Source organism: Macaca nemestrina, chromosome 6 (genome assembly GCF_043159975.1).
Source record: "Macaca nemestrina isolate mMacNem1 chromosome 6, mMacNem.hap1, whole genome shotgun sequence".
Lineage (NCBI taxonomy): Eukaryota > Metazoa > Chordata > Mammalia > Primates > Cercopithecidae > Macaca > Macaca nemestrina.
This window is the reverse complement of record NC_092130.1, coordinates 621,312-647,118: the sequence shown is the minus strand read 5'-3', so window position 1 is coordinate 647,118 and position 25,807 is coordinate 621,312. Positions and strand designations below refer to the sequence as shown.

The 25,807-nt window shown below is 51.4% G+C and overlaps 1 protein-coding gene and 1 pseudogene across 1 annotated transcript; one reads left to right on the top strand and one right to left on the bottom strand.

Annotated features, from left to right (window-relative positions):
* Positions 1–1,379: 1,379 nt before the first annotated feature.
* Positions 1,380–8,610, top strand: LOC105483968 (olfactory receptor family 2 subfamily V member 1). Its single transcript, XM_011745052.2, has 3 exons — positions 1,380–1,427; positions 2,017–2,072; positions 6,407–8,610. The coding sequence occupies exon 3, from the start codon at positions 6,436–6,438 to the stop codon at positions 7,372–7,374; it is 939 nt and encodes a 312-aa protein (XP_011743354.2). The 5' UTR covers positions 1,380–1,427; positions 2,017–2,072; positions 6,407–6,435; the 3' UTR covers positions 7,375–8,610.
* Positions 8,611–16,331: 7,721 nt separating this feature from the next.
* LOC105484078 (protein O-mannosyl-transferase TMTC4-like) lies at positions 16,332–21,852 on the bottom strand (annotated as a pseudogene).
* Between the last annotated feature and the right edge of the window lie 3,955 nt (positions 21,853–25,807).

The window sequence follows — 25,807 nt, the reverse complement described above, 5'->3', positions numbered from 1 at the left end:
AAAATCTTAAAGGATAAACGATGTAATTGTTATTAATAGACTATTCTTTTCCTACTGTGGGTCTCCAAAGTCCAAGCAGTGTTGATTTAGGCTGAGTCAAGGGGAAAAACATTGAATAGAATGTGAAATCCAAGTTTTGATTTTCAATGATCTGGTCTTTAGAATGTACAAATAAGCCTTCATCTTACCCCTCAAAGTGACCGAACAACTCTTAAATCTCCATGAGATACCATGCAAAGATGGAGAAAGAAGAAGTGGGATATCATATTTAAAAACAGTGTGGTATGGGTTGTTTCCTTGTTCGCACATGATCAAGTTCATCCTCTAAAATACAATGATGTCAGTAGAGGAGCTGTCACAAGGCCATCATGTCTCCAAAGGTACAGATGATAGGTCTGCAGGGCTTCATGGGAGGCTGAGGTCACCATGGATTGAGTTTTGGGAGAAATTTTGAATGGAAAAGATGACTTTAGTCATCTGAAAGACTTAAAGCTTAAAAAATAAAAAAGATGGATTTGACTGGGTGCAGCGGTTCACGCCTGTAATCCCATCACTTTGGGAGGCTGAGGTGGACAGATCACCCACGCCCAGGAGTTCGAGACCAGCCTGGGCAAAATCGTGAAACCCTGTCTCTACTAAAAATACAAAAATTAACCAGATGCGGTGGTGCGTGCCTGTGATCTCAGCTACACGGAAGGATGAGGTGGGAGGACAGCTGGGGCCCAGGAGGTCCCGGTGACAGTGAAGCGTGATTGTGCCACTGCACTCCCGCCTGGGCGGCAGAGCAAGACCCTGTCTTAAATACAAAAACAAAAACAGGCCGGGCGTGGTGGGTCATGCCTGTAATCCCAGCACGTTGGGAGGAGAAGACGGCCCAATTGCCTGAGCAGGTGGCAGAGTTCCAGGGAACTTTCAATGCATTTGTGTATCCCTGTGCCTGAGGGCGCTGTGGCCCCCTCCCTTCCTGTATTTCCTCACACGACTCCCAGTGGCCCTAGTACTAGTCCTGTTCCTAAGCTGTGTTTCTTTGAGGTTGAAGTCTATGGGGTCCCCTGAGAGCTGAGGTCTGAAGTCAACTCCTCCTTCTCACCCAGTGTCTGTGTTAAGTACCTGTGTGGACATCGGGAGGAGGTTCTGCCAGCACGAGCTCCTTCCCTGAGCCTGTTTCTCCCTCCGAGAGGAGGCTGTGGTCTGTGTGAGCCACACTCCCTGAGCCTGAAGGGCCACTGGAGGCCGGGGGTGCGGTGAGCTCCACAGCCTGGCAAGGAGTCAGCAGGGGCTGAGGAAGGAGGTCGGGGCTGGGGCTCCTCCTGTCCCCCAACCCAGTGGGAGCAAACACAGGAGGATGAGTGCATGATTCCGACGCCAGGATCTCCTCCGCAGGCGTCCCTGCTGAGTTTGTTTCCCTGCAGGGGACCCACCCACAGGTGAGTGAGGGTCTTGTCCTGTTGCCTCCTCTCTCTTCCCTGCAGCTTCTGCTCCTGTTGCTGGTTCACGTCCCCATTTCTCTTGTTCATCGGCACTTGCTCTTCCTCCTACTGTCTGCCTCCATCAGGGTGTAATTGTTTGGGTTTTTGGAGGGGCATCCCCCTTCTAGTGTGGGTCTCTCCTCACTCTTTCTTCTCGTCCTCTTCCTTTGACCCACGTCTCTCTCTCCTTGGTGTCTTACTCCCCTTGTCCTGTCCCCCTCCCTCTGTCTGGGTTGGAGACTGGACTCTGGGTCCCCGGGGTGGAGAGTGGTCCACAATAGGAAGACAAGGACAGATGTGTGGGGAGAGCGAAGGTGAAGGGGTAGGAAGGAGGGGGCTGACATGGGATGGGGTCCTCCCGTCCCAGGGAGAATATTGCAGAGACGCGGTGGCTTCTTCTGTGTTGTGGTTTCTAGGAAGAAAAGTGAAGTTATTAACTAAACACCCAACGGAAAGGTCTGAAGTTAGAGAGCACGAAGATGAGACAGTGAGATGCAGGAATAAATTCTGTTGTATTTCATAATACATTTTTATTTTTCTGAGACAGGGTCTTGCCCTCTGTGTCCTGAGAGGTGCAAGTGGCTGGTGCCTCTGGACATGGTGGTAGGGCGGGGAGTCCGTTCTTCTCCTGGGGGATCTGGTGTATTTTGCTGGTTGGTGGAGCCTGTGGCTGATATGGCTGAGAGGGTGCTTGGTCGCTGTGGGAACAGATTTGCTCCTGTAGAAATCCCCTCCACATCACACAATGTCATAGCTCTGTCACTCAGCTGGAGTGCAGTGCTGTGATCGTAGCTCACTGCAACCTCCGCCCCCGAGTTCAAGCAATTCTTCTGCCTCAGTCTTCCAGGTAGCTGGAACTACAGGTGCACACCACCATGCCCAGCTAATGTATCATTTTATTTTTATTTTGGAGACAAAGTCTTCCTCTGTCACCCAGGCTGGAGTGCAGTGGCGTGAACACAGATCACTGCCAGCTTGAACTTTCAGGCTCAAACCATCCTTTCACCTCAGCCACCTGAGTAGCTGGGCCTACAGATGTGTGCACGATAGCCTGGCTAATTTTCTCTGTTTTTAAAATACAGATGAGGTCTCGTTTATGTTGCCCAGGCTGGTCTCAAATTCCTACCTCGAGCTATCTTTCTGCCTCAGCCTTTCAAAGTTTTGGGGTTACATGTGTGAGCCAGGGTACCTGGCCAAAATAATTTTTATTCATTCAACAAATATTGACTAGCGCATAACAGATGTGGCAGGCACTGTTCTAGGAGCCAGGGATCCCGCCACGAGCACCCGTGGCACTGGGGAACATGGGTTCTAGTTGGGAAAGCAGAGAACAGACACCCGCATGAGCAACCTGGGGCCCGCCTTGCCCATTGACCTGCTGTGGGAACCAAGGCGGGGAAGGGAAGCAGAGGAAGAAGGTTTCAACTCTGAAGGGGTGCTGAGGGAAGGCCTTGCTGAGAAGGTGAGGAGGAGGAGGTGAGGGAGCAAGGCAGGGCCGGTCTGGGAAGAGCCTTCTGCACGGAGGTGAGAGAAAGTGTCCAGGCCCCGGGGCTGGCCTTGTCCTGCAGCGTGGGAGCAGCTCCAGGAGGCTGGGGAGATGGGCAGGGAGGGAATCCCGGGAGAGTGGAAGGAAAGGCGTGGGTGGTGGTGGAGGGCTGCTGAGGAGTCTTACATTTCCTTTGGAAGTACTTTGGCTTTATTCTTGTAGAGATGGGTCCACCCCAGGGCTATGTGACAGATAGACCGGGACAGGCTGGGGCGTGCCAGGGTAGACTGGAAGGCAAATGCAGTCGGGATCATTGCCACCCTCCAGGGACGCTCTAGAGGAGGTGGGGCCAGGCGGGAGCTGGCAGGGGTGCGTGTGGGCCGGGGGGGAGCTGGCAGGGGTGCGTGCGGGCCGGGGGGAGCTGGCAGGGGTGTATGCTGGCCGGGGGGGGAGCTGGCAGGGGTGCGTGCTGGCTGAGGTGGGGGGGAGCTGGCAGGGGTGCGTGCGGGCTGGGGGTGGTATATGTTTTGCAAGAGGAGCCAGCGGGGGTTTCCGATGTCTGGGACGTGTGTGCAGAGGGAAGGACGGGAGTCCTGGATGACGCGAGTCTTGTGACCTGTGAACCTGGACAGATCTGCCACTCACTGAGCTGAGAGGAGAGAATAGGTGCTTCTCTGGGGGAGAAGCCACTTCGGGTGGAACAAGCCCGTGAGGCAGCCGAGGGGAGATGCTGAGTGCACAGCGGGTGTGAGTCTGAGAGCAGGGGAACCACGCAGGAGGGAGGGAGAAATGGCATCAGTCAACCACGCAGTGCTGTAGTTTAAGAGATTTGGGGAGGGGGAGTGGGGAGTGCACGTCCTGGGAGGTGCCTGTGGCTGGTGCCTCTGGACACAGTGGCAGGGCTGGGCATCCCTTCTTCTGCTGGGGGATCTGGGGGGACCTGGTTTGTTTCACTGCTTGGCGGAACCTGTGGCTGATATGGCTGAGATGGTGCTTGGTTGCTGTGGGGACAGATCCGCTCCTGTAGAAATCCCCTCCACATCACTCCAGGGGTCATCCATGGCAAGGACCCCTGGGCACACCCTCCTGGGCACGAACCAGGACAAGCTCCCTTACCTAGGGACACAGATCAAGCAGCCAGCTGCAGGGTCCTGGGCCTGGGCAGGCCCATCCCAGTTTAGGAAATTTCCCGGGGTCTTGGCACAGAGAGCGTGGTGTCCCATGGAGCAGCCGCATTAGCCTTGCAGTGAGGTAAGGTGGACAAGTATACACCAGCATGCAGAGGCCTCACAGATAAACGGCCACCCGTATTTGGAGCAGGTCCTCCTCTTTGTAAGCAGCTGCAGATGTTTCCTCCATTTTCACTCACTGTCCCTGGTAGAAACGATTCAAACAGCAAACTCCTGTGACACTCAGACCAAGGGCAGTGAAGTAGGGGCTTTTCTGCAGAAAACGGAGATTGCAGCCACAGGTCACTCCATCATGTCTTACTTTATTCAGTCACCACGTATGGGTTGAGGTCCTGCTCTGAGCCAGGGACCATTCTGGGGGCTGCCAAGGTCACGGCGAACGGAAACGGTGCCTTCACTCTGGTGGATCTCACAGACGGGCACAGTCCAAATACGGGAGCGTGTGCGTGTCAGATGGCGCCGGTGCCCTGGAGAAACGGCAGCAGGAAGGGGCTTGGGAGAGCGAGATGTTCAGCTTTTTCATCCGGCTTCCACAGAACAGCTCTCTATGAAGACCAGCATTTGAGGAAAGACAGGAAGCAGGGAGGGAGGGAGACCTGGGAAAGGGCATTCCACGGAGGAACACGAGCAAAGCACAGAGGGCGTGGGCACCCAGGCCAGGAGACCCGCGGGAGCTCTGTGAGCAAGGGAGGGGCCACAGGGGACCTCAGAGGGACGTGTGGGGGATGCGTGTTTCCATGTGTCTGTGTGTCTCGGTGTGCAACTGTGTCTATGTGTGCCTGTGTATATGTCTGTATTTGTGTATAACTGTATGTGTGTGTGTCTCTGTGATTCTGTATATGGATGTATGTGTGCCTATGTGTTTCTATGTGTGTGTCTGTGTGTATATTTCCATATCTGTATGTCTCTGGGTGTGTATCTGTGTGTGTGTGTGTCTTTGTTTCTCTGTGTGGCTGTGTGTGTGCCTCCGTGTATCTATGTGTTTCTGCGTGTGTATTTTCATGTGTATGTGTGTCTGTGTGTCTATGTGTGTCTGTGTGTGTATATTTCCCTGTGCCTGTGTGTCTGTATGTCTGTGTCTGTGTATGTGTATTTGTGTCTGTCTGTATCTCTGTGTCTATGTGTGTGTCTGTGTTTGTATCTGTATGTCTGTGTCTGTCTCTGTGTCTATGTGTGTGTGTGTGTGTGTGTGTGTGTGATGTAGGACTTTACTTTCTACTGTAAGAACTGGGCTTTATTTGGAGTAATTTGGGATGTCATCGACATACTTTCACTAGGAAAGTTGCACAAATGCCTTACAGTTTAGCAGACTCTCTGCAAATGCTGTGACAATAGACTCAAGGGTTCAAGGATAGAAGCTGGGAGACCAGGGAAGAGGTTACAATAACCCATTGGAGAGAGGAGGGTGGCTGGGACTGGGGTGGTTTTGGTGGGGGTGGGAAGAGCGAATTAGATTCTGAGAAACACTGAGGGTACAGCCAAGGGGCTTTCTGATGGTTTGGACCTAGGGAATTAAAGAAATAGAGAAATTTAAAATAGTCCCAGGATTTTTGACCTGAACAAAATAAAGACTAAAGAACATCTCATGTTGCCATGATCTTTCCTTTTTTTTTCGAGATGGAGTTCCGCTCTTTTTGCCCAGGCTGGAGTGCAGTGGCACGATCTCAGCTCACCGCAACCTCTGCCTCCCGGGTTCAAGTGATTCTCCTGCTCAGCCTCCCGAGTAGCTGGGATTACAGGCATGTGCCACCATGCCCAGCTAATTTTGTATTTTTAGTAGAGACGGGGTTTCTCCAGGTTGGTCAGGCTGGTCTTGAACTCCCAACCTCAGGTGATCCACTCACCTCAGCCTCCCAAAGTGCTGGGATTACAGGCGTGAGCCACTGCGCCTGGCTTGATCTTTCCTTTTTGTAACACATGTAAATGATCTCTTGGGTGTGAAATAGTCCAAGGCCTGTTAGAGACAGTGGACCAAACCCATGTGGCCCCAGCTATGTGGAAAGCCTGGGCTTTCTGGCTGAAGGAGAATTGTCCAACAGTCCTGGGGCACGTGAAATGATCCCATTTCTACCCTCTGGGTTTGGACGTGCACGAATAACCATGTGGAGTCCAATTCCAGAGCTGGCAGAGGTCCTGTCACCTGTGTCACAGGAAGACGAGAATGTCCTCCTGCATGTCTCAGAGCATATGCTGTTGAACGGAAGAATTTGGAGCACGATAGAGACATGTCCCTCAATCTCATAATTTCTCTGTGTTCTCAGGTGACTGTGAATGACTAAGCCATGGGAAGATGGTGAACCAATCATCCACAGATGGCTTCATCCTCCTGGGCATCTTTTCCCACAGCCAGACTGACCTTGTCCTCTTCTCTGCAGTGATGGTGGTCTTCACAGTGGCCCTCTGTGGAAACGTCCTCCTCATCTTCCTCATCTACATTGACCCTCAACTTCACACCCCCATGTACTTCTTCCTCAGCCAGCTCTCCCTCATGGACCTCATGTTGGTCTGTAACATTGTGCCAAAGATGGCAGCCAACTTCCTGTCTGGCAGGAAGTCCATCTCCTTTGTGGGCTGTGGCATACAAATTGGCCTCTTTGTCTCTCTCGTGGGCTCTGAGGGGCTCTTGCTGGGACTCATGGCTTATGACCGCTATGTGGCCATTAGCCACCCACTTCACTATCCCATCCTCATGAATCAGAGAGTCCGTCTCCAGATTACTGGGAGCTCCTGGGCCTTTGGGATAATCGATGGAGTGATTCAGATGGTGGCAGCCATGAGCTTACCTTACTGTGGCTCGAGGAACGTGGATCACTTCTTCTGTGAGGTGCAAGCTTTATTGAAGCTAGCCTGTGTAGACACTTCCCTTTTTGACACCCTCCTCTTTGCTTGCTGTGTCTTCATGCTTCTCCTCCCCTTCTCCATCATCGTGGCCTCCTATTCTTGCATTCTAGGGGCTGTGCTGCGAATGCGCTCTGCTCAGACCTGGAAAAAGGCTCTGGCCACCTGTTCCTCCCACCTGACAGCTGTCACCGTCTTCTATGGCGCAGCCATGTTCATGTATCTGAGGCCTAGGCGCTACCGGCCCCCCAGCCATGACAAGGTGGCCTCTATCTTCTACACGGTCCTTACTCCCATGCTCAACCCCCTCATTTACAGCTTGAGGAACCAGGAGGTGATGGGGGCACTGAGGAAGGTGCTGAACCACTGCAGGATTGGCAACCAGCACTGAACCCCAGAGTCTGGTGCCTGCTGTGCCACTTCTTGCCTGTGTCACATTGCTAAGTCACTCAACCTTTGTGAGTGTCTGCTGCCATTCACCTGTTGATGGTCACTGGGTGGTTTATAGGTTTTGGCCATTGTAAGAAAAGCCACTATGAACATTCCTGTACCAAAAAGAAAAAGAAAAAAGAAAAAAAGAAAAAAATCATGACGCGTGCACTCTGAGGGATTTTGTAAAGATCACAATGTGTCAATCTTAAGCTCCATGAAGAAGCAGTGCCTTGCTATTATTGTCATTGTGGATTGTTTATAACCTCCTTGGACTAAATTTACTCTGTTTTTTATTTTCTTTATTTTATTTTTTGTGTGTTTCTGCTATTTAATGCTATATTTCTTAATTTTTGGTAATAGCGGTCTTTTATCGGATGCGTGCTAAGTTCTAGGTTCCTATTCCTTTTCTATTCTTTCTAAATTATTTAATTGATGACTTAGGCTAACAAATGTGGATATCTTAAGTGGAAACTTTCTAAACGGCAGAAATTGAGTCCATATAACTCTTCTTGGACAGTTCTTTGACTTTTTCTGTGTTCAATTAGAGGCTTTGTAAAACCTCCTTTAAGTAATAAAAATAAATCCCTGCAGTTTAGTAGTTATCCTCACAGGGGGAATATCTTGTTTTCTGTGTGTCATGAAAGGAAAATATCTTGGGCCCCCAAAATCACTAGGATAAAGGGAGAACTCAGGCTGGGAACGGCTCAGGGCAAACCTGCTTCCCATTCTATTCAGAGTCACCCTCTGCTCCCTGAGACAGATGTGTCTTCTGATGGCCTCCTTTGGAGACGCTCGTCAGAAACTCGGAGAATGCAAGCACTTGTCTCCCACCTACCTGTGACCTGGAAGCCCCCTCCCTGCTTCGAGTTGTCCCCGCCTTTCTGGACGGAAACAGTGTATTTCTTACATGTATTGATTGATGTCTCATGTCTCCCCAAAATATATAAAACCAAGCTGTGCCCCGACCACCTTGGGCACGTGTCGTCAGGACCTCCTGAGGCTGTGTCATGGGCGCATCCTCCACCTTGGCAAAATAAACTTTCTAGATAAACTGACACCTGTCTCAAATGTTGGGGTTCACAGTGTATTAACAGTACCAGACCCTGTGCCTTATAAATAGCAGTTGCTCAATAAAACATTATTGAATGAATGCAAGAAGAGAGCATCAAGTGAGGTAATATAAATGGAAGCATTTAAAAACTTGACACTGTTCACATGTCAAGTTTGCTGTGGCAGCTGTGATTCATTTTAGTACCTCAAGTTCTTTAACAGTTTAAAACTATCTCTCTCTTGGAGGATGAAGACTGGAAGAGAAATAAGGAGAGAAACTGAGTCATTATTTTGAAACTTGTGTATCAGACAGGGTCCATTTAGGAACAAAATCACATCAGTTATTTTAACAGAAAGTTTAATGTAAAGAATTGCTGGACGGGTGCGGTGGCTTACGCCTGTAATCCCAGCACACTGGGAGGCTGAGGCAGGAGGATCATGAGGTCAGGAGATCGAGACCATCCTGGCTAACACAGTGAAACCCTGAGTCTGCTAAAAATACAAAAAATTAGCCGGGCGAGGTGGCGGGCGCCTGTAGTCCCAGCTACTCAGGAGGCTGAGACAGGAGAATGGCGTGAACTCAGGAGGCGGAGCTTGCAGTGAGACCAGATCGTGCCACTGCACTCCAGCCTTGGCAACAGAGCGAGACTCCATCTCAAAAAAAAAAAAAAAAAGGAAGAAGAATTGCTGTCCAGGCACGGTGGCTCACACCTGTAATGCCAGCCCTTTGAGAGGCTGAGGCAGGGGGATTACTTGAGGACAGGAGTGCAAGACCAGCCTGGTCCTAGCTACTGTAGTCCGAGCTACTTGGGAGGCTAAGGAGGGAGGACGGCTTGAGCCCAGGAGTTCAAGGCTACAGTAAGGCAGGGCTGCACCACTGACTGCACTCCAGCCTGGGTGACAGCGAGACCCCATGTCTAAAAAACACAAAAATTAAATAAAATTGCTAACCAGATATTGGAGAAGTGAATGGCCAAAACCAGAACACTAGGGATCCCTGGAGCTCAAACATCCGGGGGCTCGCAGTGACCACGGCGTTCCGAGAACAACAGAGACCCTGGAGAGGCGTCTCGCGGGCCTTGGAGGGCTGTCTGGTCCTACCCTGTGGTACCTCCGGAGCACGGGGGAGAAGCAGCGGCGTCCAAAGCTGGGCCCAGGCTCCCGAGGAGCAGCTGCTGTGTGGTTGCTCCCGACACTCCAGGTGTTCAGAGGAGGGCTTCAGGTCCCGGCTGCTGAAGTGTGGGGGCCGGTCGGCTGGTGCTTGTTTTCCTAAGGGCAAGATGAGACGAGTACCAGAAGTGTGAAAGCAAAATCTGCAAAGTGGAGCCAGCTTCCAAGATGAAGAAACATTGCTAGGACGATTTGGACAGGAGAACACAGGAAGTCATGAGGACTGGTTTCTTTCCCCTCTTGCTGGCTGACAGCCTCCTTCTAGTGCCCCTCCTGGCAGAGCCTGACGGGGTCCTGACAGCAAAGCAGCCCCAGCGTCACAACTCAGAGGACAGGAGTGTGGGCTGCGGGCTGAGGCAATGGCTTAAAAACGGGTGCAGGACCCTCGCGTGGCCATTCAGTGTCCACACAGCATTTCACTCACATCTGAACTTCCATTAAACAGCAGGGACATTTTGCTTTTCCTAAGAACGTGTTGGTGTCCACACAACGCTGGCCTTCAGCAGCCATGGCACCGCCTGTGGGCACTGTCATCCCTCATGTATAGTCATGATCTTGACTGAATGGCAGCCTCCACCACCAGGGGTATGTAAAATGATAAGAGGACAGAGAGAGGACAAATTAGCTTCCCCACAGGGACATACACACCCCCAACATGGCAATTGATCTTGAAGACATCACTGGAATTTAGAACCTTCTTCTTCATTTTTGACTCCCTGTGTCTTTTGCCCCCATCTTTCCAGGGTCTGGTTTCTGAATTGACACCTGAAAGAATTGGTGTCATACTGAGAACACCTGCTTCTGGGCAACGGAATAACACAGGACCTGTCAGCTCCACAGACACCAGCCCGTCACTGCCGTTCTCCTGCTAGAAAAGAAGTTCCTTGATCAGAAGCGATGCTATGCAGAATCCTCGGGGTATCTGAGGCGTTCTGCGCACAGACGGCAGTGCTGTCAGATGTGCGTGGGCAGGGAAGGCAAATTCAAACCTAGAAAAGGTGTCCATTGCAGTGAGGTCAAATTGCCACGCCGTTCATGACAAAAGGGATCCGATCTAAAAACCTGCTTCTAGGAGGCTGGTAGCAAAAGGAAAGTTGCCATGTTGGAGCCCAGAATGAGTTTCTGCTGATGGAAGATTGGCCACTCAGTGGTGGTGGTAACCAGGTCAGCTTGGTGAGGGTACAACCGTGTTGGTGCACCTACGCATAACCTCTATGCCTACAACCGTGACCACGTTGTCCACAGTCCATCGAGCAAGCATCCGAGCTGTTGCACAAAACACGATGTTCTGTGGCATGTGAAGTTGGTTAAGATCTCTGTAGATTATATTATGCAGGAGGAGAAATGACGGAGTCCTGAGGCAAGATTGTTGAGATGCACTGTTGTGGCCCTAGAATGTACACTGCCGCTTTTTGTGGTCCTTGCAACTTGTTACAGAGAAAAAAACACTTTTTCCTATCAATAAGTGCATATTAGGGCCAGGCGTGGTGGCTCACACCTGTAATCCCAGTACTTTGGAAAGGCCAAAGCAGGTGAATCACTTAAGGTCAGGAGTTCGAGACCAGCCTGGCCAATATGGTGCAACCCTATCTCTACTAAAAATACAAAAATTAGCCAGGCATGGTGGTGGCAGGTGCCTGTAATCCCAGCTACTCCGGAGGCTGAGGCAGGTGAATTGCTTGAACCTGGAAGGCGGAGGTTGCAGTGAGCAGAGAGTGCACCATTGCACTCCAGCCTGGGCAACAGAGAGAGACTCTATCTCAAAACAAACAAACAAACAAACAAACAAAAACCTGAATATTATGTATAAAAGGCTATGCCGATTTGTTACACTAAGGATGAGCACGTCTGTAACAGCCACTGTGGTTCGAGTCACCATCTGATTAACTGCACAATAATGCACAATAATTTTCCATCTGGGTCATGGGTGACAATTAATTTTAGAATTATCTTTAAATGAATATATACGTCAGTCTTCTCAACCTTCACCCAGATGCACCTGTGATCATCTACTAGAGCGACCATGCATAGGAGAAGAAAAAATATTCAAAGCTTTTAGGAATTAAAATTATTCTCTATTGACTTTTTCAAAAAAAAGACCACCTGGAGAAACTGCTGATCGAACAAGGCCAAGTTTATTCCTTTGCAGTAAAGGTAAACACCACCATGACCACATTTTAGCAGGATTTCAGCAGTGGAAGATCAAGGGTAGATGTGTAGGAGTGTTAGAATCTGGATTTGAGAAGCTGGAAGTGGCTTGGTGGGCGTGAGACGTGAGGAGTCTTAATGAGGAAACAGTTGCCTGATAAGCAGTATTCTGGTTTTGTGCCACCACACTCCAGCCTGGGTAACAAAGCGTGACCCTGTCTCAAAAACAGACAAACAAATTACAGGATTACAGGTGTGAGCCATCCTCCCCAGCTGAAACTTAAAATATTTTAATTTTTACAGATTGGGTCTCCGTCTGTTGCCCAGGCTGGAATGCAGTGGTGCAGTCATAGCTCTCTGCAGCATCAGACTCCTGGGCTCCAGCGATCCTCTCACCTCCACCTTCCAAGTAGCTGGGATTACAGGCATGAGCCACCATGCCTAGCTTAAAGCAATTTTTCATATTCGCACAGGCAGGAAACATTGACCTACCTGATTGGAATGAAGATTTGTCACACGTATGACGCAAAATCACCCCATAAGTTGAATGAACAACTTGATGGGAGGAGATTTGGTAAGGAAGTTGGGGGGGGGGGCGGGGGAAAGAAACTGGCCTGTGCGTATTTTAAACCATTATTATAGAAAATTTCAAGCACACACAAAAGGGAAGCAAGTATCACAAAGTCCCATGTCGCCTCACACGCAAAAGGTTCCCGGTTCAAAACCAGGCAGAAACGGCTCCTTCCACTTTTTCCTTCATTACTTCGAATTTATGACATTAGGGACTAGAACATCCCACCGCTATCTCCACCTGGTTACAGAGGCGCAAGGAGAAAAAGTCATCTACGCCATCGCCTTCCCACATCAAGCATTAGCACCTTTGAAGAACTGAACCCACCTCACTTGCTGTGGACACTGCACAGATGACCTGGGCCCAGAGCCCGTCCACTCCACAGCTGCAGGCTGCCAGATGGAATCCCGGACCTGCTCTGCGACTGCCGGTGAGCAGGGATCTTAGAGATCATCTCATTCACCCTCTCATTTTGTTGACGTGAAACAGGCTCAGAGATGGGAGTGGCTGGCCTGTGGTCACAGAGCAGGTCCCTAAACTGTGCCCAGGACCCAGTTGGCACAGCCTCCAGGCCCAGGCAACAGTGGAGCTGAATCCAAACGGATTTTCAAAGGGCAGAGGCAGAGCTAACCTGGTTGCTTCTCCTGGATTCATTGGAACAACCAGCTAAGCGGCCCCAGAAGATCACTTCCTTCCACCTTCTGCCTAAAATGGCACAAGATGGTCCCACTTGTGAAAGCCTCCAGAGCCTCCCTTTGCCTTCCGGACTCTGCCTCGCTGCTCAGCTGGAGTCCTGAGGCCTGAAAGACCTTGCTAGTGCTGAACTGTGTCCCCCTGAAAATTCGTATCTCAGAGCTCCAACCCCTAGGACCTCGAAATGTGACTGTATTTGGAGATAGGGTCTTTAAAGAGGTGATTACACCACATGAGGTCACTAGGGTGGGCCCAAATCCAATTTGACTGGTGTCCTTATGAGAGGAAATTTGGACAGAGCCACTCCACAAGAGGAACCAGGACTTCCAGGGGTTGTGAAACTCAAACCCTGAGAGCCAGCAGAGGAGCTGACCAGCCCCGGCGGCCCCTGCAGAGGGCCCGGACACTCAACACCACAACCCTCCTGCAGCCCCACGTGCTCATCAACAGAAGCTTTTCTCCCCTTAGATTATAAAAGACAGCTGTAGAAAATAAAAGCCAGTGCTCCATCTCCTCAAACACCAGGACTTTCCACATCACACAACACAGCAGCACACACTGAGGCCTCCTGCAGACACAGAGTTGGGGGGATGTGTCCATGTTGACCATAAACTGGATCTTATGGTGGGTCCTCATTTCGTTTCCGTAAAACACACTTTTTGTTTTTTTAAACCCATCTATTGGCGAGGTCTCCATTCCAGCAGTTTTGGGGTGAATGACTTCCATCACGCCCCTCCCAGCTTCAGTCTTGTGGTGGCTGCTCACCTCCTTCATTTATTTGGCATCTCCTTAAATTTACTCATATCTGTATTAGTTATATAACTACTTAACTTAATTACAAGAAACACTAGCAAGAACTTCAAGTTTCAAGGTACAAGTTACCTGCCCTTCAAGGCTGCAGTAAAGCATTACCCAAACATTAAGTATGTTCTGGTCACAGGGATCACTTTGCACAATGCAGCTGTCACCTGAGCTGCTCCCTGGGAAACACTGACTGCCTCGTTGCTGTGTTTGGGGGTTTGTTTTTATGTTTTAGCATTCCATAACCGCTTTATTGGGGCACAATTTAATACCAGAAAAAATCTACTCATTGTAAGTCTACAGCTCAGTGATTTCTAGTCACTGTATACAGTTCTGCAACCAGCACAGAAATCCACTGTTAAAACAGTTCCTTTGTCAGAAAAATGTCCTGCATGCCCATGTGCAGCCAACCCTGGCTCTCAGCCTCCAACCTAGACAACCTGCTTTCTGTCTGTACTGATCTACCTTTTCTGTACATTTCATATAAATTCCACTCATAGAAACGATGTGAGTGGGATTGCTATGTTGTAAGTTTCACTTTGCTACACCAAAAGGTTAAACATAGGGTTACTATACAACCCAAGGCCTCCACTCCTCAGTATATACGCAAGAGAACTGAAAACGTGTTTATGTGAAGAACTGTACTCAAAATGTTTACAGTATCATTGTTCATGATAGTCAAAAAGTGGAAACAACATACATGTCCATCAGTCGGTGAACGGATAAACCAAATGTGCATTGAAGAGGCCTCGTTGTCTGGGGTAATACTTGAGGTCCGTTGTCTCATGGTCATGAAGATCGAGGAAGTGAACACACACAGAGTGAGATGAAAAGCAGAAGTTTTGTTTTGTTTTGTTTCTGAGATGGAGTCTCACTCTGTCGCCCAGGCTGGAATGCAGTGGTATGATCTCAGCTCACTGCAACCTCTGCCTCCCGGGATTGAGCAATTCTCCTGCCTCAGCCTCCCAAGTAACTGGGATTACAGGCATGTGCCACCACGCCCGGCGAGTTTTTGTATTTTTAATCGAGATGGGTTTCACCATGTTGGCCGGGCTGGTCTCGAACTCCTGACCTCCTGCCCGTCTCGGCCTCCCAAAGTGCTGGGATTACAAGTGTGAGCCACCGTGCCTAGCCAAGAGCAGAAGTTTAATAGGAGAAAGAAAGATAACTCTCTGCTACAGAGAGGGGTCTCAGAAAAACGGGTTGTGGCTCCACAGTGAAATGCAGGGGAGTTACTGAGGAGCTGGTGAGCAGGTGGTGTCTGATCTACATCGGGCAAGAAAAACTGATTGGACCAGGCATGCCATTTGCATAGGCCACGAATCTCAGGTAGTCCGCACCCTAATCTTTTACTATGCAGATGAGTTCTCTGCCTGAGCTGCGCCATGTTGCCCATTTCTTTTTTTCTTTTCTCTCTCTCTCTTTTTTTTTTTTTTTTTTTGCTAGTTTGTAATAATTTTACTGCATAAGAAATTACAGAGATTGTGTAAATCATTAGGTCAACAGCACACAGAGTAGAACAAAACAAAAACACAGTTTGGATCAAATAAAAAAACAGCAGGAACAACTCAATTCTTAAAAATATCACAAATTCCCTGAATGAAGCTCCATTTGAGAGAAAATTTTGCATTTTCTGGATAGAATAATGTCTATAGTTTCATTAAGCAAAATGGAAAATGGCTTTTCAGTTTAAAACACTAAAAAGCAACTTACACAGATGTGTTGCCCTCTTCACCTGGGATGTAACAAAAATAAAGCTGTGAGGCTGCCTGCCCTTGCCTAAAGCATGGCTTGAACTTTCTATTGATAGTAATCATTTATGTAAAATATTACATTACATAACCTCCTACGTATTGAAATTGCCCAAGTCAGAGCATTCAAAAACTACTGCAAGAGTCAATTTCTTCCTATGGGGAAAAGCAAATAGATGTCCTACATGTTAAAATTTCCATTCCTCATTCGATTATTTGTCCCATTCCAAACATAAAAATACGAATAAATATTTCCTTACAAACGAAGTTCACAGTATATTGTTTTTTTTAAAAAAAGAGATAAAAAAACAAGAATCTTCATTTGCTTTGTCATTAGATAAAAATGCTAACATATAGACACGTTCAATATTTATACAAAGTGTAGGAGTCAGTCTATCCTTTCTTGGTCATAATTGAAGTTTAATAGTGCTAGTCCATACCTGACAAGGCTCAGATCCCAAATGTACGTTCAATTCTACTAAAAGTTGCTCAAGATAATTTTTTCTCTTTTTCTGTTTAATTAAAAAAGACAATTTTGGAATTTTAGAATTACACTTGAGTTGTCTGAAAAAATACAATTTCAATGAAAAATCATATCAAGCATTCAAGAGTATATTGCTAGTGCCATAATCTTTTTGCATGTCTTTGTTTTCATAGAAAAAAATCAATAAAATAACTTGTCTAAGACTTTTAAATGGTTAAATGTAACCACATACTATTAACGATATGCCTCATGCACACACACACTCAAACTCAAAACATGAAGGAAAAAGGATCAGACGTCTTTCTTCTGCCTTTGTTCTAGCTTTCTTCTTAGCAGACCGTAGTTCTCCTTAGTTCCTAATGTCCTGGGGTCAAGCTGCAATGAGATTTCACAGTGTTTCTTGGCCAAGTCTAGGTGTCCCCAGCGTGATAAGGCACAGCCACGTTTCCACGGTAACCTGCAGAATCTGGATTTGCTTTCATTGCCTCGAGGAACAAAGCTTCAGATTCCTTGTATTTCTGGGATTTCCCCAGCACCTTTGCCAACGAGAACATGACAGAGGGATCATTAGCTGTTCATTCCAGTGCCTGTCTTCCAGCTGCTTCAGCTTGAGCTAAATTACCTGTATTTTCGAGCAGTGTCATCACGTGCTCCAGGCCAGGCTGTGCTCTGGTGTCAGCTCCTCTCTCCTCGCATTCAAGGCATCCACGTGGCGACTGAGATCAGCGTACAGAGCCCGAGGCTGTGGTGACAATCTGGGTGTTTCCTTCTGTGTTTAATCGCCCTCCGGTAACTTCGCTCAGGCTGTTCTGCAGGATGCCTGGATCCGTCCACGCAGCGGCAAAGTCTGGCAGTGTTTGAACAGCCAAAGACGGCAGCTCCTCAGCTTCCTGTAGCTCGTGCCTTTCTTTTAAGCTATTTCCAAGATTATTCACGGCACGAACATACTTGGGAATTCATCTTACCGCTTCCTGGTGGCACCTGCTGACTGCTGTCTGGTTGCCTTTCTCAGCCAGGTTGTTGCCAGTGTTGTGGGGAACTGAGGACGCAGACCGGGCCTCTGCACAGCCGCTCCCCCTCCGCCCCTGGCCCCTGCACCCCAGCACCTCGCTCAGATTCCCAGCACCTCGCTCAGATTCCCAGCACCTCGCTCAGATTCCCAGCACCTCGCTCAGATCCCCAGCACCTCGCTCAGATTCCCGGCACCTCGCTCAGATTCCCAGCACCTCGCTCACATCCCCAGCACCTCGCTCAGATTCCCAGCACCTCGCTCAGATCCCCAGCACCTCGCCCAGATTCCCAGCACGTCGCTCAGATTCCCAGCACGTCGCCCTGATTCCCGGCACCTCGCTCAGATCCCCAGCACCTCGCTCAGATTCCCAGCACCTCGCCCAGATTCCCAGCACGTCGCTCAGATTCCCAGCACGTCGCCCTGATTCCCAGCACCTCGCTCAGATCCCCAGCACCTCGCTCAGATTCCCAGCACCTCGCTCAGATTCCCAGCACCTCGCTCAGATTCCCAGCACCTCGCCCAGATTCCCAGCACGTCGCTCAGATTCCCAGCACGTCGCCCTGATTCCCAGCACCTCGCTCAGATCCCCAGCACCTCGCTCAGATTCCCAGCACCTCGCTCAGATTCCCAGCACCTCGCTCAGATTCCCAGCACCTCGCCCAGATTCCCAGCACGTCGCTCAGATTCCCAGCACGTCGCCCTGATTCCCAGCACCTCGCTCAGATCCCCAGCACCTCGCTCAGATTCCCAGCACCTCGCTCAGATTCCCAGCACCTCGCTCAGATTCCCAGCACGTCGCCCAGATTCCCAGCACGTCGCTCAGATTCCCAGCACGTCGCCCTGATTCCCAGCACCTCGCTCAGATCCCCAGCACCTCGCTCAGATTCCCAGCACCTCGCTCAGATTCCCAGCACGTCGCTCAGATCCCCAGCACGTCGCTCAGATCCCCGGCACCTCGCTCAGATTCCCGGCACCTCGCTCAGATTCCCGGCACCTCGCTCAGATTCCCGGCACCTCGCTCAGATTCCCGGCACCTCGCCCAGATTCCCAGCACCTCGCTCAGATTCCCAGCACGTCGCCCAGATTCCCAGCACCTCGCTCAGATTCCCAGCACGTCGCCCAGATTCCCAGCACGTCGCCCAGGTTCCCAGCACCTCGCTCAGATTCCCAGCACGTCGCCCAGATTCCCAGCACCTCGCTCAGATTCCCAGCACGTCGCCCAGATTCCCAGCACGTCGCCCAGGTTCCCAGCACGTCGCCCAGATTCCCAGCACCTCGCTCAGATTCCCAGCACGTCGCCCAGATTCCCAGCACCTCGCTCAGATTCCCAGCACGTCGCCCAGATTCCCAGCACGTCGCCCTGATTCCCAGCACGTCGCCCAGATTCCCAGCACGTCGCCCAGATTCCCAGCACCTCGCTCAGATTCCCAGCACGTCGCCCAGATTCCCAGCACGTCGCCCAGGTTCCCAGCACCTCGCTCAGATTCCCAGCACGTCGCCCAGATTCCCAGCACCTCGCTCAGATTCCCAGCACGTCGCCCAGATTCCCAGCACGTCGCCCAGGTTCCCAGCACGTCGCCCAGATTCCCAGCACCTCGCTCAGATTCCCAGCACGTCGCCCAGATTCCCAGCACCTCGCTCAGATCCCCAGCACGTCGCCCAGATTCCCAGCACGTCGCCCTGATTCCCAGCACGTCGCTCAGATCCCCAGCACCTCGCTCAGATCCCCAGCACCTCGCTCAGATTCCCAGCACCTCGCTCAGATTCCCAGCACCTCGCTCAGATTCCCAGCACGTCGCCCAGATTCCCAGCACCTCGCTCAGATTCCCAGCACTTCGCTCAGATTCCCAGCACGTCGCCCAGATTCCCAGCACCTCGCTCAGATTCCCAGCACGTCGCCCAGGTTCCCAGCACGTCGCCCAGATTCCCAGCACCTCGCTCAGATTCCCAGCACGTCGCCCAGATTCCCAGCACCTCGCTCAGATTCCCAGCACATCGCCCAGATTCCCAGCACGTCGCCCTGATTCCCAGCACGTCGCTCAGATCCCCAACACCTCGCTCAGATCCCCAGCACCTCGCTCAGATTCCCAGCACCTCGCTCAGATTCCCAGCACCTCGCTCAGATTCCCAGCACCTCGCCCAGATTCCCAGCACCTCGCTCAGATTCCCAGCACGTCGCCCAGATTCCCAGCACCTCGCCCAGATTCCCAGCACCTCGCTCAGATCCCCAGCACGTCGCCCAGATTCCCAGCACCTCGCTCAGATTCCCAGCACGTCGCCCAGATTCCCAGCACCTCGCTCAGATTCCCAGCACGTCGCCCAGGTTCCCAGCACGTCGCCCAGATCCCCAGCACCTCGCTCAGATCCCCAGCACCTCGCTCAGATTCCCGGCACCTCGCTCAGATTCCCGGCACCTCGCGCAGATTCCCGGCACCTCGCTCAGATTCCCAGCACGTCGCCCAGATTCCCAGCACGTCGCCCAGATCCCCAGCACCTCGCTCAGATTCCCAGCACGTCGCCCAGATTCCCAGCACCTCGCTCAGATCCCCAGCACGTCGCCCAGATTCCCAGCACCTCGCTCAGATTCCCAGCACGTCGCCCAGGTTCCCAGCACGTCGCCCAGATCCCCAGCACCTCGCTCAGATCCCCAGCACCTCGCTCAGATTCCCGGCACCTCGCTCAGATTCCCGGCACCTCGCGCAGATTCCCGGCACCTCGCTCAGATTCCCAGCACGTCGCCCAGGTTCCCAGCACGTCGCCCAGATCCCCAGCACCTCGCTCAGATTCCCAGCACGTCGCCCAGATTCCCAGCACCTCGCTCAGATTCCCAGCACATTGCCCAGATTCCCAGCACGTCGCCCTGATTCCCAGCACGTCGCTCAGATCCCCAGCACCTCGCTCAGATTCCCAGCACCTCGCTCAGATTCCCAGCACCTCGCCCAGATTCCCAGCACGTCGCCCAGATTCCCAGCACCTCGCCCAGATTCCCAGCACCTCGCTCAGATTCCCAGCACCTCGCCCAGATTCCCAGCACCTCGCCCAGATTCCCAGCACCTCGCTCAGATCCCCAGCACCTCGCCCAGATTCCCGGCACCTCGCTCAGATTCCCAGCACCTCGCTCAGATTCCCAGCACCTCGCCCAGATTCCCAGCACCTCGCCCAGATTCCCAGCACCTCGCTCAGATCCCCAGCACCTCGCTCAGATTCCCGGCACCTCGCTCAGATTCCCGGCACCTCGCGCAGATTCCCAGCACGTCGCCCAGATTCCCGGCACCTCGCTCAGATTCCCAGCACGTCGCCCAGGTTCCCAGCACGTCGCCCAGATTCCCAGCACCTCGCTCAGATTCCCAGCACGTCGCCCAGATTCCCAGCACCTCGCTCAGATTCCCAGCACGTCGCCCAGATTCCCAGCACGTCGCCCTGATTCCCAGCACGTCGCTCAGATCCCCAGCACCTCGCTCAGATTCCCAGCACCTCGCTCAGATCCCCAGCACCTCGCCCAGATTCCCAGCACCTCGCCCAGATTCCCAGCACCTCGCTCAGATTCCCAGCACGTCGCCCAGGTTCCCAGCACCTCGCCCAGATCCCCAGCACCTCGCCCAGATCCCCAGCACCTCGCTCAGATTCCCAGCACCTCGCTCAGATTCCCAGCACCTCGCCCAGATTCCCGGCACCTCGCCCAGATTCCCAGCACGTCGCCCAGATTCCCAGCACATCGCCCAGATTCCCAGCACCTCGCCCAGATTCCCGGCACCTCGCCCAGATTCCCAGCACATCGCCCAGATTCCCAGCACCTCGCCCAGATTCCCAGCACCTCGCCCAGATTCCCAGCACCGCAGCATCCGTGAGTCTCTTCCTCGGTGCATTTGCTCAGGGCTCCGAATCCCAACGTCAGCAGCACGCGGCGCCCGGCGCTGGGGAGGGACAGGACTCGCTCCGTGACCAAACCACGAAGCCCACTCGGAAGAGCAGGTTCCTTGCGGAGAGAAACGGGATGACGAGAAATCCCAGGCCCAGAGTGAGGATCCTTCGCTTGTGGCCGCGTTCAGAGCCCAGGGCGAGGCATGTTAGGCCGACGAGGCAGAGCCGGAGCGCTGGTTCCGTAGCAGGTGCAATTACCCTCCAGTCGCTGAGGACTTGGTGAGGGGGAGGCAGCCCACGGACCCATCAAAACACAGTCGCCAGGGACACAGCCTGCCGGGCGTTCCGTGAACGGCAGTAATGTAGTCTACGGCCCTCCCCCGCAGGCTGTCAGCAAAGGAGGCCGCGTTGTCCACCTCGGGGAAGGCCGGCGGCCGCGCCTATGACCCTCCCGGGCACGTAGAGCATCCCAGCCCCTCGGCAGGTGAGCAAGGGTCACTCTGAAGAGGAGGCCCCGTTCCTGAGCTCCGAGTTCTCTAATGACTTGTCCCTTCTGGACAATTTCCAGAACACTGAATTGGCCCACCACCAAGATGTCAAATCCCGCGTTCAAACCCAGCACGGTGATCCCTCGCTCTTTGCACGGCAGGGCCACTGCTCCCGGAAAGACAGCAGCCCCCGGAAGGTGGAAGAACGTGCTCCCTCCCTGTGACTTTCTCTAAATGCTTTACAGTAGCCAAGGAAAGATAACAAGAACAGTATGTTGCCCATTTCTTTATTACTGTACGTGTGGTAACGAAAAAAGGGAAGATGGAGCCTCCGTGTGGGACACGTCTGGCCCTTTTCTGTTGGCAGGGCTGCCAGCGTTCCCTGGTGCAAGCTTCCGGCTGGCTTCTCTCGGTTTCAAGCTCCGTTTTTCAGGCTGCTCTTTGTCAGAAAAGAAATGATTTTGGAGGCTGCTTTTTGTTGGAAGGGAAATTCTGCCGAGAACTCTTTTGCCCTATCTGCCTAAATAATTTCTTTCTACGTTTTATATCAGTATATTCACACAATGCAACTTTTTTTTTGAGAGAAGGCCCCACTCTGTTGCCCAGGCTGGAATTCAGGGGTGGACTCACAGTTCACTGCAACCTTAAACTCGTGGGCTCAATGTTCTTCCCACCTCAGCCTCCCGAGTAGCTGGGACCACAGGTGGGAGGCACCACACATGGCTGTTTTTTAAATTTGTTCATAGATGCAGTGTCCTCCACCTTGCCCTGCCCAGCAGGCTTAGTGACAGGAGCCTCTCCAGTTCCCACCCGTGAAGGGGTCCAAAATCAAGGGAACAATCCCGTCTAATCGGCAGGTCTGAGTTTTTTCCCCAATTCCAAATTAGATCAGCCCCTTTGTGGGTGAGGCTACTGGTTTTCAAGGCCGGCCCAGCCTAGGACATCAAGGCGGGGTGTCAGAATGGCAGCAGCTCCAGGCAAGAAGGCTGCAAAGTCCTGCTGTTCTAACTAGAGTTCTGGCAGCTTTTTATTATGAGTATATGAGCGTATATTATGAATATATACTCACATTATTATGAGTATATATTATGAGCTATCATCCATTTGATGATTTGCTTTTGGTCAATTTTGAGAGCTCTGAAATGACTGCTCTTGACAATTGTGTCCTATTTTATACTTTTGGGTGTGGGAACAGATTTGCCAGCTTCTGCCCTCTGCCAGGCCTAGAGGCCCACACTTCACTATTTTTGAGTGTATAAAGTGGATGGACCATGTGCTGTGTAACCACACTCCTAGTGATCACATCTGATTGTTTCCTTCTAGGTTTTCTACAGTACAGTGATGTAAGGAACAACCACACATTTTTTGGAGTATATATATAGATGTTTCTGCCATGAAAGCATAATCTTTGAAACATTAACAACACATATACAAACCATGTATCTCATCAATATGTCATGTACATGTACAACAAACACATGAAAAGCATATAGCTGATTGATGAGGGAATTGTCAGGATGGTGAGTCTGAGTCACAGGGAGTTGGAGAAGTGGGGTTACGCGCTCAGGGAGGAAGAAGGATGGATATAACTGCTAAGTTTGATACAAAACAGGTTAATAAATCCCAAGGCAATAAACCTGCAGCTTCTGGGCTATCTTTTATACACAACGAGAATCATTTGGATCTCCGCCACACAAGGCTACACCTTATCATCCAATGTCTCAGTGAATTTTAATAAGTAGTAAACAGCAAGTCACAGAAAGCTACCTTCCCCTGTGGCTGAGGTTCTGCATGCAGCAGCAGCAGCATCTCCTGGGAACTTGTTAGAAATGAAAATTCCTGGACCCCAGCCCAGACCCAGCAAACAGACTCTGAGGATGGACCCCAGAGATAGGTGTTTTTTATTTATTTTTTTATTTTTTTTTTTTTGAGACAGGTTCTTCTCTGTCGCTCAGGCTGGAGTGCAGTGTCACGATCATAGCTCACTGCAGCTGTGGCTAAGGTTTTTTTTTTTACTTTACTTTTTGTAGAGTACTAGGGTTTCCCCTTGTTTCCCTTGAACTCCTGGCCTCGAGGGATCCTCTGGCCTGGACCTTCCAAATTGCTGGGATTACAGGCATGAGCCATCACACCTGGCCTGAGATTTTAAGTATCTTAACACACTCTCAGCCAGGTGTGTGAGTCATGCCTATAATCCCAGCACTTTGGGAGACTGAGGCAAGTGGATCACTTGAGCCCAGGAGTTCAAGACCCACCTGGGCAACATGGGGAGACACCCATCTCTACAAAAAATACAAAAATTATCCAAGTGTGGTGGCAAGCACCTGTGGTCTCAGCTACTGGGGAGGCTGAGGCAGCAGCACTGTTCTATCGCATAGCAGTCCAAACTGGAAACTTCCCCAATGTCCATCTGTGGGGAATGGATACATAAGGTGTGATGCTGACAATAGTAAACGTCCACCTGAGCCTTGAGCTCCTGGGAAACAGCAACTGTTAAGAAATCCTCCACCCTCTAAAGCAGTTTGGAAATTTTTCAAGGAACTTAGAACTACCCTTTGACCCAGTAATCTCATTACTGGGTTTACATCCAAAAGAAATAATTGTTTTACCAAAAAGACACATGGCACTTGTGTTTTCATCGCAGTGCTATTCACGATAGCAAAGCCATGGTGCTCATCCATGGTGGATTGCATAAAGAAAGTGTGGCACATATACACCATGGAATACGACACAACATAGAAAAGAACAAAATCACGTCCTTTGCAGCAACATGGGTATAGCTGGAGGCCATCATTCTAAGTGAGTTAATGAAGGAACAGAAAATCAAATACTGCATGTTCTCACCTGTAGGTGGGAGCTAAACACTGGGTAGTCATGCACATAAAGATGGCAACAAGGGCTGCTGGGGACTACTAGGTGGGAGGGAGGAAGGGAGAGGGGAGGGTTGTGTAACTAAACGGGGTGCTATGCTCAGTACCTGGGTGAGGGAGTACCAAGCCTCAGCACCACACGGTATACCCAGGTGACAAATCTGCACATATACCCCTTGAATCTGAAATAAAAGTTGAAATTATTAAAAATAGAAGAAATGCCCCACCTTCCTGTAGGCCTTTGCCCTGCCACGTGGATAAGGCTCATGGTGAACCCCTGTTGACCAACGATGAGGCCAGATCCAGACCCTCCAAATTCCTGATCCTCAACTCATGAGTGACTAGCTGAACTGTTTGTCCATACTGAACAATCTGGATAACCTGTTGAACCTGTTGTTCAATACTGAACAACCTGTTGACTTGTCCGTACTTTAGTCGGGCTTCCTGGTTCCCCACAGGCTGTGACCTTGGCCCACCTTGAGCAGCACAGAAATCCCCCTAACAGCCCCTCCTCAGAATCTCAATTTCAGAACACTCCCCATCCACTGTCCCATCTGTCACTGCTCATCCCACCCCACCTGCCCCAGTCTTTCTAGCTGTGCTGACTCCTCCCTGCAAATGTGAAGGCCTCTCTGTAGCCTGGGATAGAGGTTCTTGCTGTCAGAGGAGTGGGCCTCCTACTGCAACAGCCCCCTCCCTACTGCAGTGGGCTGTCCTGAGGCTGGAGTGCAGTGGTGCGATCTCCGCTCACCACAGCCTTGACCTCCTGGGCTCAAGCAATTCTCCTGCCTCAGCCTCCCCAGTAGCTGAGACCACAGGTGCTTGCCACCACACTTGGATAATTTTTGTATTTTTTTGTAGAGACCGGGGTCTCCCCATGTTGCCCAGGTGGGTCTTGAACTCCTGGGCTCAAGTGATCCACTTGCCTCAGCCTCCCAAAGTGCTGGGGTTACAGGCATGACTCACGCACCTGGCTGAGAGTGTGTTAAGACACTTAAAATCTCAGGCCAGGCGCGGTAGCTCATGCCTGTAACCCCAGCAATTTGGAAGGTCCAGGCTAGAGGATCCCTTGAGGCCAGGGGTTCAAGACCCACCCGGGAAACAAGGGGGAAGGTCCTTGTGCGGGTCTTTGGTGACCATAGCAGGGTGGGTGCTGTGGTGCCCCGTGCAGATCCTCAGTAGCCACTGCCCTGAGGAAGGGAAATGCCTCACCCAGGGCCACGCCTCCTCCCTGGAAGCAGCCAGAACCCAAAGACTGATTGGAACGGGGCACAGAGGCCAGGCCCTCCCACCTCAGCCTCACGTTCCTGCAGGCTCCTCCCAGAGCCCCTGGGGTGGGCTGAGGCCTCAGTGGTAACCGTCTGGCCGCTCAGCTCCTCCCTCTGCCCAGTCACACCTCCCTCCCTCCCTCAAGGATGTGATCCCAAGATCACTCCCCCAAAAACTTCCTGCATAAAGCTCTGCTTCCAGGCCGGCGCGATGGCTCACGCCTG

What these genes read in the sequence shown, in the direction of transcription:
- LOC105483968 (XM_011745052.2), top strand. Translation starts at nt 6,436, where the DNA reads ATGGTGAACCAATCATCCACAGATGGCTTCATCCTCCTGGGCATCTTT.